General features: G+C 28.2%; 2 protein-coding genes and 1 long non-coding RNA gene across 3 annotated transcripts; 2 read left to right on the forward strand and 1 right to left on the reverse strand.

Annotated features, from left to right (window-relative positions):
• Window positions 1-1,028: 1,028 nt before the first annotated feature.
• On the forward strand, window positions 1,029-3,747 carry LOC148199251 (putative disease resistance protein At5g43730). The gene is made up of 2 exons (XM_088112609.1): window positions 1,029-1,657; window positions 1,688-3,747. Exons 1-2 carry the CDS (start codon window positions 1,034-1,036, stop codon window positions 1,928-1,930), a joined length of 867 nt encoding a protein of 288 aa, XP_087968735.1. The 5' UTR covers window positions 1,029-1,033; the 3' UTR covers window positions 1,931-3,747.
• A 1,391-nt stretch (window positions 3,748-5,138) lies between these two features.
• LOC148199252 (uncharacterized) lies at window positions 5,139-7,112 on the reverse strand. Its single transcript, XR_015786008.1, has 2 exons — window positions 5,781-7,112; window positions 5,139-5,310 (listed from the first exon to the last, which is right to left on the reverse strand). It is a non-coding gene; the product is annotated as an uncharacterized LOC148199252 (long non-coding RNA).
• A 3,813-nt stretch (window positions 7,113-10,925) lies between these two features.
• Window positions 10,926-12,897, forward strand: LOC124822593 (protein trichome birefringence-like 19). Its single transcript, XM_047294613.2, has 2 exons — window positions 10,926-11,590; window positions 11,937-12,897. Exons 1-2 carry the CDS (start codon window positions 11,054-11,056, stop codon window positions 12,165-12,167), a joined length of 768 nt encoding a protein of 255 aa, XP_047150569.2. The 5' UTR covers window positions 10,926-11,053; the 3' UTR covers window positions 12,168-12,897.
• The last annotated feature ends 1,116 nt before the right edge of the window (window positions 12,898-14,013 follow it).

Here is a 14,013-nt window from a genome sequence, read left to right on the forward strand (position 1 = left end):
AATTTAGACTTTTGTTATAAATTTATTATCTTTCTATTATTATTAGTTTTTTTTCATAGATTAATATTCTTATTGTTTAATATAATTTAGACTTTTCTAAAAGATAATTATATGAAACATTTTAAAAAAAACTTATAATCAAGAAAACAAAAATAGACACACACACACACATATATATTATATATATATATATATATATATATATATATATATATATATATATATATATACACTTAATATTTTTAATCATCTCATGTTGTGTTAAAGAGATTACAGTAGGAGAAGAAACAATTAATATTGTTGGTGTTAACAATGAAAGAGATATAAGATCGACATTTTTGGGATAATTGAGATGCATGCAACTTTGTTATATGTATTGTGAAATTTAGTTTAATTATTAGCTTTATTTCAACCATGATATATGTAGAGTGAACTTTACCTTAATTATTAGCTTTATTATAGTTATTATTTTTTTTTATATTAGCTTAATTTTTTCTTGATAATAGATTTTCTTTATGTCTTCATCTCTTGTTGTATTGAATATATTTAAGTGGTGAAAGATAGTATAAAAATAGTTGATGGAGCACTTAACTCTAAAATCATCACCATCTTATTAGGAGGTAAGTATTCTACTTAATAATAATTTCATTATGTTATTTTATTAGAGTTTGTACTTAAAAGATGTATTTATATTTTTTTCCTTTATTTAAATATATAAGTATTCTTAAATGAAATAACATTCACCAAAATAATGAATCAGAAAATGAAATAGAGTCGGATAATGTTGTCATGACTACTCTACAAAGAAATTTAGATGAGTTTATATCCAATTTAACAAGTAAAGAAGATTACCTTAAGCAACAATTACAATATCTAAAGTCACAAGGCAAGAAGCACAAACGAGTTGTTGATGAATAGTTTGACAAACTATAAAATATGAAAGAAAGAGCTATGGATATAAAAAACTCACTCACAGAGAAAAAAAAAATGAAAAGACACAAAAAAATCTAGGTTGGCCCTAACTATCATCAATATGCAAGAAAGAGAAATAAGACATTTGATTACAAGAATGCAAAATCATAAGAAATGCAAGCCTCTTGTGTTGTCAAGTGAATTTGTTGGTAAGAAATTCGAAGTAAATGTTAAGAAGACGTGGAAGTTTTTGCAAGATGATCGAGTTTTCACTATTGGCATATATGGAATGGGAGGAGTCAGAAAAACATTCATAACAACTTATATATACAATGGGATAAAAACAAGCAAAATTTTCGAGGATGTCTTATTGGTAACTGTTTCTCATAATTTCAACGTCTCCAAATTGCAAGAGAACATTGTAGAAGAAATAAAGGTAAACCTTTGCGGATATATTAACAAGAAAAGTAGAGCAATAATTTTGGTATCAAAGTTGCGGAAAAGAAAAAACACAATACTTATTTTCGATGATACTTGGAAATATATCGATCTAAAAATTGTGGGAATTCCTCTTCAAGTAAAGAGTATTAAAGTGGTCATGACAACTCGCTTGAGACATGTGTGTCAAGAGATGCAATGCCTATCAGATAATATGATAGAAGTGGGGACTTTCTATGATGATGAATATGAAGAAACTTTGGAGTTGTTTTTGCAACAACTTCAACACTTTGGGATACCTTCCAAACTTCATCCTCAAGTGTAAGATATTGCAAGATGTGTGGTAAGTAAATGTGATGATTTATCACTTGCAATAAGTGTGATGGCTCGAATCATGAGAGGGAAAACTAACATCCATAAAGGGAGATATGCCCTGAATCAATTTGACAAATGGGAAATGGGACAGGAAATGGAAGAAGAAATGTTAACTGTACTGAGACGTAGCTATGATAATTTAACTAAAAGTGAGGTGAAAAATTGTTTTTTATACAATGCATTGCTACCTAAGTTGTTTTGTTAGGGAAGATTTGATTATGATGCTTGTTGACATGAGACTCTTAAATGGAATGAGGAGTTTGAAAGAAATATTTGAAGAGAAAAATAACATAGTGGATAAACTCATAAACCATTCATTATCGTTGGAACATGATTCAATGTTAAGAATGCAAGGTCTGGTGAAGAAAATGGCCTAGAATATCTTGAAGGAGAGTGATGCTAACACAATGCTAAAATGCAATGAATATATGAATAGCATATCTGAAATACTGGAATGGTCAATTGATTCGGAAATCGTTTCTCTTGCTAACAATACTATAGAAGAACTTTCAGATGGCACATCTCTTAATTGTCCACGCTTGTCCACCATGCTTTTATTTGATAATTCAATTGGACATATTTATGAGGGTTTTTTCTCATACATGAATGCTCTAACAACACTTGGTTTATCAAGAAAGCATAACTTAACACGCTTGCCTCGATCTTTATCAAACGTGAGGTCTCTCCACTTTGGGGTTGTGAATCTCGTCTTTCCACTTTTATGTGTCTTCCCCTTTACATCTGCTATTTCTATACCTCCTAAACAATGTCAGAGATTCAAATATTGAATCTTGGTCAAACTAGAGAGAAAACTTCCTAGTACCAATTCCAAATTGACATTATTGGACAAATCTAGCCATTTCAAGTTTATTAAAATTTTCAAATCTCGTCCAGTGGAAGTATATCACTTAATTTTGAACATTAGTGGAGCACCAAAGAAGTGGAGACCTCACGTAAAGAACGAGACAAACGTGTTACGTTCTGCCTTCTTGATAATCCAACTATTGTTAAAGCATTCATGTATGTGAAAAAACACTCTGGAATATATCCAATTGAATTGTCAAATAAAAGCAAGATGGACAAGTATGGACAATTAAGAGATGTGTCCCCTAAAATTTCTTCTATACTATTGTTAGCAAGAGAATGTTTCAAACCATTCTCCTATGTTAGATATGTTTTTCATATTCATTACATTTAAGCATGGTATTAGCGTCATTTTCCTTCAACATAGTTCATCCCATTTTTTTCATCATACTTTGCATTCTTAGAATTGAATCATTCTCTAACAATAATGAATGATTTATGACTTCATCCACTATCTCATTTCCCTCGTCAAATATTTCCTCCAAACTCTTCTTTCCATTTAAGAGTCTCATATTAACAAAAATCATAATCAAATCTTTCGAACAAAAAATTTAGGTAGCAATGCACTGTACAAGAAACATTTTTCCACCTCCTTTCTAGCTAAATTATCATAGCTATGTCTTAGTACAGTTAACACTTCTTCTTGCATTGCCACTCTCATTTCCCATTTGTCAAATTTATTGAGAGCATATCCACACTCATGGATGCTAGTTTCACCTCATGGTTCGAGCCATCACATTTATTGCAAGTGGTAAACCATTACATTTACTTACAACACATCTTGCAATATCTCGCACTTGAAGAGGAAGTTTTGAAGGTGTTCCAAGGTGTCCAAGTCGTAGCAAAAACAACTCTTAAAGCTTCTTCATATTCATCATCATCATCATAGAAAGCCTTCACTTCTATCATATTACCTGATAGATACTACATCCCTTGACACACATGTCTCAACCGACTTGTCATCACCACTTAAATACCCTTTAATACAAAAGGAATTCTCACATTTTCTAGATTGATATATTTTCAAATATCATCCACAATAAGTATTATGATTTTTCTTTTCTCCAACTCTGATGTCAAAATTATTGTTCTACTATTCTCATCATCATATCCACAAAGGTTTACCTTTTATTTTTTTTAAAATATTCTATTGCAGTTTGAAAATATGAATTCATAAGAGACCATTACCCATAAGACATCCTAAAAAATTTTGCTTCTTTTTATCTGCCTTTGGATATAAGTTGCTAAAAACGTTTTTCCGACTCCCCCATTCCATATACCCCAATAATAAAAACCCGATCATCTCGCAAAAGCTTCCACATCTTCTTGACATTAACTTCAAATTCCCTATCAACAAATTCATTTGACATAAGAGACTTGCATTTCTTATGATTTTACATTTCTTTAATCAGATGTCTTATTTATCCTTCTTATACATTAAAGTTACACTGACCAGACTGATTCAGTGAGATTTTTATATCCATAGCTCTCTGTTTCATATTCTGTAGTTTGTCAAACCACTCATAGATAACTCGCTTGCATTCTTGCCTTAAAACTTTAGATATTGTAATTGTTGCTTAAGGTCATCTTCTTCCCTAGTTAAATTAGATATAAACTCATCTAAATTTCTTTGCAGAGTAGTCATGACAGCATTACTAGACTCTGCTTCATTATATGATTCATTGTTTTAGTCAATGTTATTTCATTTAAAAGTGTTTATATATTTAAATAAAGAAAAAAATGCAAATACATCTTTTGATACAAACTCTAATAAAATAACAAAATGAAATGATAAATAAGAATAAATAGTAGCTTCTAATAAAGTGGTGTTGATTTCAGAGTTAATTGCACCATTAACCATTTTTATACTACCTTCCACAACTTCAATACTTTCAATACAACAAGAGAGGTAGACAAGAAAATCTATTTGTATCTTAAGCTTAATATCAAGAAAAAAATAACTATAATAAAGTTAATAATTAAGATAAACTTCAGAATACATATATCTATTCAAATAGAAATAATTAAGCTAAATTTCACAAGACATATATCACAAGACATATAACAAAGTTGTATACCTTCCAATAATCCCAATAATATTGATCTTATATATTTTTCATCGTTAATTGAACCACCAATAATATTAATATAGTTGTTTCTCCTCCTATTGCAATTTTTTATCAAAATATATATATATATATATATATATATATATATATATATATATATATATATATATATATATATATAAAACTTAGTGTCTTAGTTATAAGTTTTTTTCTAAAAAAGTCATATTTAATACGATTATATTTTAGAAAAGTCTAAATTATATTAAATAATAAAAGAATTAATCCATAAAAAAACTAATAATAAAAAAAATAATAAATTTGTAACAAAATTGCATACCCCTAACAATTATGATTTTGTAACTGTTTTATAGTTAATTAAACAACTTTTCCATCCCTTACGGTATATTATTAAGTACCGTTTTCTTAATTATAAGTTTTTTCTTACAAAAATCATATTTAATATGGTTATTGTATAGAAAATTTTAAATTATATTAAACACTTTTATATAAGAAAATTTATCCATGAAAAGAACATATAATGATAAAAAAACAATATACATGTAATAAAATTACGTACCTTCTAATAAGGTTGATCCTATAACTCTTTCAGGATTAAGCCACCAACAATATTAGTCATTTCCACCTCTTATTCCTTCAATACAAAAAGAAAACATTAAATGTCACATGTATATATGTTATATATAAACTCGAGTGTTTATCTTTACTTATAATTATAATTTTTTTCTTAAAAGATATCATACAAGAAAATTGTATTTAATTGTGATAAGGATAAAAATGTGATAAAATTGTTAATATAAACAAAAAATAATGTTATATAAAATAGCATCATAAAAACTATTCAGAAAAAATATATCTGGATATTGTTACACTACAAATTTTATAGGACCCAAGACTTATTATGATGAAATGTTTAGAGTTTGTTTTTTTTACATTTTCTCCTCTTTGAGATTTTTTTTATATTGGTGCATGATTTAGAATTCTTCATCTTAAAGTTTATTCCTTGGACTAATTAAGTGAAACATTAATAACCTTGTAAAAAAATTACAATATATTTACACACACAAAAAAAGAGTGCAAGAGAAAAATAAAAAATAGTTGTACCTTGTGATGTAGTAGCGATGACATTCCTATGCTGCTGGGAATGAATTGAATATGTAGTATCACTAGGAGGAGTGGGGCATACACGAATGCCTTTTCCTTGTGTTCCGGTAAGATGAGCTTTAAATCTTGAAATCACTCCTTTGAATTTCAGTTCACAGTGCTTACACTTCAACCCACCATCTTTTTCTCTATCAACTTGATTCCAGCAGTACCTATTTTTCGCCTACCCATAATTACTATATTTCCTGTACCCACAAAATCAAATGGATAGCTGGAGAATGAGACCACTTTTCTTAATCAAATTTCATGCTTATCAGCTCAAACAGGTCTAATTAAGGCTACTGATAGAGGGTTTACTGAAAGTGTTATCAATTGCAAAATCAGTAATGCGTTCTGCTTTGGCCGTAATAACATGTTCAGTTCACATTTCAAGCATGCTTTCAACATTCAAAATCCCAATGCAAGGGGATATTACCATACAAGAAGCATAGTTACTACAAAATTAATCTACCAATGATAATGCTTTTAAAAGGAAAAAGGCTTTTAAAATTAATGCATAATCCTTAGTTAGAAAATCAATGTAAAATTCTAATTGCTCAAACCACATGATAGTTCCAATTAATATCAATAACGAAAAACTATTTTCCCATACAGAAGAAAGAAGAAATAAAAGTAAAGAGGATTCTTAATCAAATTTACAAATATAATTAAACTAAGATATAAAATAAATTAAAAATACCTAAAATAAAAATCATTCAACATAAAAGCATACTCATAATATTAAATCCCAATATTAAATTCAAGGTGGGACCCATACCAACATAGGAAAGGGGACCACATGTCACACCAAACTATGCATTTATATATTTTTTATGACCTGCGCATAATGCTAACTGAAATTCAAGTGATCATACAATGATTCTACTCCAATGTATTAATAAAAACGTGGTCCCACTAGTTTTTAATGAATGACATTTTTAATAAATGCATGGGATTTTTTATAAAAGCAACGGCCATTGGAGCACATGAATTATAGCAATATCCTGGATATATATAACACTAAAACAAAAAAACCTCACATGCAGAGGACATCGGGACATTAAACTAATAATAATATCAAAGCCATGAAATTTCCTCGTTTGCCAAACACACGAACAAAAGGGTTCAATCTCTTTATAGACTCATCCATGCACGTCTTTCACCGAATGCCCATGCAAATGCATCATGCCTCACCATGCAAAAAGGTAAACCCAGTGGTTCAGCATCTCATTATTCATGCAAAGAGAGTAAAATGGGCACACATAAGGAATCAATTGGCCTTGCAGTCATGCATATTCTANGATGATACCCATAACAAAAACGTGGCACCCTCTTTTATGTAATCGATTGAACCCTTTGAAATGCTACACAAACACTTTTTAAAGCACAATATTGCTACATTTTCTTTATCGTGTATATATATATATCAGTACAAATATAACCATTACCTTTTCTTTTTTAATTAATTTGCTTAAGTTTATTTGTTGAAGGATAATATGAAAGAGACTCATATTAGGGATTTATCTTTTAAGAAGAGATTGTAGTAGTTAAATTTAAGTTGAAATTTCATATTAAATAGAAATGGATAAGAAAATAAATATATATAGAAATAAAAGAAAAATAAATATATTATTTTAAAGTTTGTTTTTTGTTAAAGGTGGTATTTTAAATCTACTATATCAATTAGTTTAGATCTCATTATCAGCTTTAAATCTTGTCAGTGTCGTCTCCTTTCAGAATAAAAAAACTAAGAAAATGCTTTGTAGTTAAATTATGAATATTTTTGTAAAGGCTTATGCTAATCCAGATTAAACTAATAAAACAAACTGTAGGCTTAATTTAAAGTATATGCAGCAGCATCAATTTGAAATATTATTCGGTGTAAATTAAATGAAATAGAGATTGCTATTTTGGAAGGTTTTACGAAGGGTAAGAGAGTAGATTTTAAGTTTAATTTAATTTCACAACATCAGTTTATAAATTAGATATACATTTTAATTATTAGAAAAAAAATATTCAATAAATAATCAATATTTTAATAACGAATAGTATAATAGGTGGAATAAATAAAAATTTCAATACAATAAATTCTAACTCATAAGTTAAAAAGTAAATTTTAAACTTAATTTAACTTTATAAAATCGATTTATAAATTACATCCATTTATATATTTTAAATTAAATTTATTTATATCAATATATAAAATTATAATAAAATAAAAATATAAAAATCGATTTATATATAATTTTGTTATATATATATATATATTTTGGAGACCATGGAGGACCACTTACAAGTGGCGTTTAGGATTTTGGCTTCACTTGCGCGTTATTCTTCCTTAGCTGGCAACTCCTTTGTTTTCAATTAGTTTTTCCGTAAAGTTTCTTCAGAACAATAATGGAAACTCATTATTTATATCTTCACATTATTTTCTCAATTTCACAAAAAAATGAGTAATAAAATATAGCAATCTCTATTTGCATAAAAAAAAAATCAGTTTTGAAATATCTTTTTATATATGTAAATTTCATTTATAAGACTATTTTTAATTCTATTTTAAACATATTTTAATTAAATTGAACTTTTTAAGAAATAATCATACTTAAAATATCATTGAATATTGCCTATAAATATCTCTCTCAACTTTAATCAACCACTTCTTCCACACTAATGGCATATGGAAACTAAAACTGCATAAATTGACCAATGTCTTCGAGAGAGTCCCACGCACTATAAACCATTTGTAAAAGCAATTTTTTTTCATAATGTTTTGCAATAATTATTTTTATGTGGTCCAATTATTCTATGCATAAAATCTCATTTTCAATGTGTGTATACGATAAAGTATATATAGGGACTTAAGGCTAATATCTTGTTATTTTTTAATATTTATAATTAATTTTTTTTTTAAATATGAATATCCAAAATTTGGCACCCACACTCCTTTAATTCTCATCCATCTTTTTTAATGTTGAATTACGATAGATTGACAATTTATTATTCAATATAAGTACTTTACAACTATTTTTTTAATGTTGATTAATTATTTTTTATATAATTATTATATTATCTTTATATTTTGATATTTTATTACTAAGTAGTTATGTGAATATATAAAAATTAATGTTTTTCAAAAATGATTTTGCTTGTGGTGTCAAGTGCCACATATACTTTTGAGCATGGTTATTACTTTATGTCTATTTCTTGGTTGTTTTAATTTTTTTTATTTCAGAATTTGAAGTGCCATGTCCTACCATTACCACGACAAAGACTGAAAGTAACTAACCTTGAACATATGGCTACCTTTTTCTTATAGACATAATTTTTTTGAGTTTTGAGATGTTTTGTCACCCTGTAAATTATAAATATTATATTGAAGAAGACGTTAAAACTAAAAAGAAAAAACTCTAAGTTATAATTTATTCATTAGATTTGGGATGATACCGGATCGGATCGACACAAATAGTGTCTATTCACTGTTCAATCTAAAACAAAAAATTTATCTGTTACCCGTCTATTATGTGTGTACATATTCATTTAAAAATTACCTTACAATCTGCGAATACATATGAATATTTAAAAAAATATATTTTATACACTTTTAAAATAAAATTAGAAAAAAATATATAAAATAAAATAAATTTTAATTTTAATTAAATTCAATATGATAAAATATAAATTAATTTTAATTTTAATTAATTTAACTTAATAAAATATAAATTAAATTTTTATTTTTATTTTTTGTGGGTTACAAATACGCGTAAATATGGATAGTATAATATCTTCACTCGACCCATTTATAAATCAGTATTGAAATATTCGTTACGTATTATCTACAGATAATAAATACTTAATATCTATTATGGATTTTATCTCAAAATACTCATGGACATAAATATTTTTGTTATATAGGATTCATGTACCATGTATATTTCGAGTTTGTATAATAAAAGAAGTACTTAAGTTAATTATTATAAACATCATATTTTTTTAATTAGCAATAATTAATATATAAATAAAAAAATGAGACATTAGGATGTTTCCACTCATGTACAATACAAATTAAAAAAGAAAGATGAGAAATTGAAACTTATAAATATTAAATCTTTTCAACATATGAAATTCACAGACAACACCAAACTCCCATGAGATAAAACACAAATGAGATAATTTTATGATTTTTACAAACTCAATATTATAAAAAAAATTCTACATTCTATATTTAACATATAATAAATTTGTAAAAATATAAGGTCCAACAAACTTCCGTAAATTATAATTATCTTCTTTACTGTAAGTTTACTAGAAAACCTTAATAATAAAACAACATATAATATAAATAATGGTAATAAAAGATTAGAATGAAGGATAATAACATATGAAATCTTTGTTTTTATCTCACTTTGAAATTAATGTAAAACAAATTAAACATATATTTTTGGATATAGATACTAATTAATATGAAAAATTTACCTTTCATATTTTGTTTCTTAATCTTATCCGAGCTTTTATATCTCAAAGATCAGTTGTGTTATCCCATCAACCTAGTAAATGTAGTAAATGTTGAGATAACAGTTTCAATCATCAACCAATTTACATCTTCATCTCGTATACAATACGAAACATGCATATGTGTGGATTTTTGAACTTTTTCTCCTTTTAAAAATACACTATGACCAAAGCCAAAGGCACATGACAAATGAGTAAAAAAGTACCACAATTTTATATGGTATCTCTCAATATTAAGAGGTGTCCCATTTCGTGACTCTCCCTCTTTTTTGCTTCTATGTTTAGTCTTATTAATAAGATAAAGATAAAATAGTATGGACTGGCCCCAGCAGAAAAATTAAATAACAGTATATTATTTAAAGTGTAATAATAAAGAATTAGCGTCCGATGCTAATTAATTAAAGTATTATCGGCCAATTCACACAAAAATACTAATATATACATTTGTATTGATTTTAATATAATAATATTGATTTTGCATACTTTGGAATGCCTTAAAAAAAAGAATAAGATTTATTTATTTATAGGGTTTATCCTTATGTGTAATGATCACTCTAGCCAAAAACAATGACTTATCGTAAAATACATAATATGAATATTCCAAGCCACTACAGGTGCTGGTTCAATTGAATTTTCTTTACCTTTACTCTAACCACACATCAAGATATATGTACGTATATATAAACCATCTCAGGAAAGCTTCTGAAGCAGATTTGATCTAAGACATGAAACTTCTCAATGGGAATGGGAAGCATGCACCAGGAAAACTTCTCAAGAGTGTTGTTATCCTTCTTCCCTTCACCCTATTCATCCTCATGTTACCGTTTCCTCTTAGGAAAAACTCTAGCTTTTTATCTCCTAATGACTCTAGCTTTTTACCTTCTAATAACTCTAGCTTTTCCTCTCCTAAAAACTCTAGCTTTTCCTCGCCTAATAAGGTGTATGTTAATAGAAGCAGCTATGATTTGAACGTGACAGAGATGAAACGATGCAACGTGTTTTCTGGGGAGTGGGTTCCGTACAGTAAAGGACCTTATTATGATAACGAGACCTGTAATTTGATACTGGATCAGCAAAACTGCATGAAGTTTGGGAGACCTGATAGAGAGTTTCTCAAATGGAGGTGGAAACCTGATGAATGTGAGCTTCCACTCTTCGATGCAACCCTTTTCTTAGAGATTGTCAGAGGAAAGTCCATGGCCTTTGTCGGAGACTCCGTCGGAAGAAATCAAATGAATTCTTTGTTGTGCCTCCTGAGTCCTGTAAGTAAGAACACTCATCAATCAATGCCACAGTGTAACTTTCTACTTGAAGAAGCTGAATTTTTCTATCCTTAAATTATACTTTTTTACTGTGTGACCATGCATGAAAGCTATTTCCTAACAAACAAGAAAAGTACTGGTTGCTTTTGGGAACAAAAACCGAAGAAAGAGGCTTTGTGTCTCCTTTGGGCAAAGTACTATTTTACTCTCTTTCACTTGTTGTATAACGCACGTATAGCAAATGTGTTGATGAGTTCCGTACATATTTTCATTACTCAAAAACATGCATATCTGAAAGAAAGTCCTCGTCCTGGTCGGAAAATATGATTTCATGACTTTCTTTCAGGTGGCTCGTCCTGAGGATATTTCCAGTAGATATGATACAAATCCCATATATTTCAGAAGGTGGTTCTACGCAGATTACAATTTTACAGTTGTAACACTCTGGTCCCCGTTTTTGGTGAGAACCAACGATGTCCACAGCAGCCTCATCACGAATCTGTATCTAGATAGGGCAGACGAATCGTGGAGTGAAGTGAAAAACTTCGATTTTGTCGTTATCTCAGCTGGGCAGTGATTCTTTCGGCCAGCATTGTTCTATGAAAAAGGACAGCTTGTAGGGTGCCACAAGTGTGAGCAAAGCAACATCACAGACCTGAGTCACTACTACGGATACAGAAAAGCGTTCCGAACAGCACTCAGAAGTATACTGAACCTTGAAGGGTTCAAGGGGGTGACATTTTTGAGAACATTCTCGCCTGCACACTTCGAGAATGCTGAGTGGAACAAAGGAGGGAGTTGTGAGAGGACAAAGCCTTATGGGAAGGAGGAAATGAAGTTTGATGGTTACATTTTTGAGACATACAAGGTTCAGGTGGAGGAGTTTAGAGCAGCGAAAAAGCTAGGAAGGAAGAGGGGTTTGAAGTTTTTGATGCTGAACACGACTGAAATCATGTTGCGTAGGCCTGATGGACATCCCAACATCCATGTCTGGGGACATGAAACGAAGAACACGCACAGTGATTGTGTTCATTGGTGCTTGCCTGGCCCCATTGACACATGGAATGAGCTTTTATTCTATAAGTTGAAAACTCTGAAATCTTTTATTTCTTCGTTACACGGATTTGTCAAGGATACATCACATTAGTTCATTCTAAATCTAACTCAATTTTATAGAACACAATTTAAGTAATATTTGTAGGTATTATGAAATCATATTATCTCTTTAGTCAATCGGTAACTTTCAATTCTTAATACAAAGTGTGATTTTTTTTTTTCTGGAATAACACTGTTTCACTTTTTGGGTAGCACTGTTTCACTTTTTTATTATATAAGATAGCATTATAATTATCCCGATGACACATTCTATGACGCAATTTAGTTTCTGGAGATCCGAATTCAAATCATGTTTATATTTATGGTTGGATTTTGTATAATTAAATGGTTGGAATGCATTCTTTTTTTTGAATTATTAAAGGGTAGGAGATGGAAAATAAATTATTTGAGAAATGGAAAATGTACAAGTGTAATGTAATTTATTATGATGATAATTTATTGAATCTATAGTTATTAAAATTATAGTTTAAAAATAAATGAAAAAATAATAGGGAGAAAAATTATTGTTTAATAAAAAAACTCATTAGTTTGAAATGATTTAAGATTATTTATTTGAATTAAAGTTGACAAATATATATTTATATAATTAAAGTATAGTTAACAATTAATTTGTAAAATAAACCAATACTTTTTTTACCGACACGTCTATTAATAATTTTTACTAACAATTCTTAAAAACAAAAGTAAAAGTAAAATAATTTTTTACTTTTCTGAGTATTATAAAGTCAATTTATTTCAATGAATAATTTAACTTTTTTTAAAATATACATCTACTTTGTTGAACTTCATTATTATTCACTTGATTTTTTTCAATAAAAATTTACTAAATTATAAATTAACCAATATGTTTTTTAGCCACATATCTTTTAATGACTTTTACTAACTTTTCTTACAAACAAAATTACAACTAAAACCACTCTTATTTTCTTTTTTTACCTCATTTTATTTTAATAAAAAATAAATTTTGGTTTTATTGTTCACTATTTTCTAATTCTGTTAACTATGTGTTGTTATTGTTTTGATATTTTTTTAAGATGCAATGCCATTTACCTCAGTTTTAATTCAGCATTTAAAACTGAGCAAAGAAGGCCGAAATCAAGTTTCGCAAAAGTGCTCCAACACCAAAGCCCATAAGTTCGTCGGCTAACAAATAGTTCAATTAGATTAAAATTAATAATAGCATTTTATCTCATCTAAACAGAATATAGAATTTTTATATTTTATATGTATAACTTAAAGTTATCTTATTAAATTTAATAATAGCATATAACTTATATTTAATCTCATTTAAATAGAGCATAAATTTA

This window comes from Vigna umbellata, chromosome 4, assembly GCF_029865625.1.
Source record: "Vigna umbellata cultivar VRB3 chromosome 4, Vumbellata_1.0, whole genome shotgun sequence".
Lineage (NCBI taxonomy): Eukaryota > Viridiplantae > Streptophyta > Magnoliopsida > Fabales > Fabaceae > Vigna > Vigna umbellata.

Coding starts and splice junctions, on each gene's coding strand:
- LOC148199251 (XM_088112609.1), top strand. CDS start 1,034: ATGCAAGAAAGAGAAATAAGACATTTGATTACAAGAATGCAAAATCAT. Junction 1,658..1,687: donor ACTTTGGGATACCTTCCAAA/CTTCATCCTCAA, acceptor GATATTGCAAGA/TGTGTGGTAAGTAAATGTGA.
- LOC124822593 (XM_047294613.2), top strand. CDS start 11,054: ATGAAACTTCTCAATGGGAATGGGAAGCATGCACCAGGAAAACTTCTC. Junction 11,591..11,936: donor TGTTGTGCCTCCTGAGTCCT/GTAAGTAAGAAC, acceptor ACTTTCTTTCAG/GTGGCTCGTCCTGAGGATAT.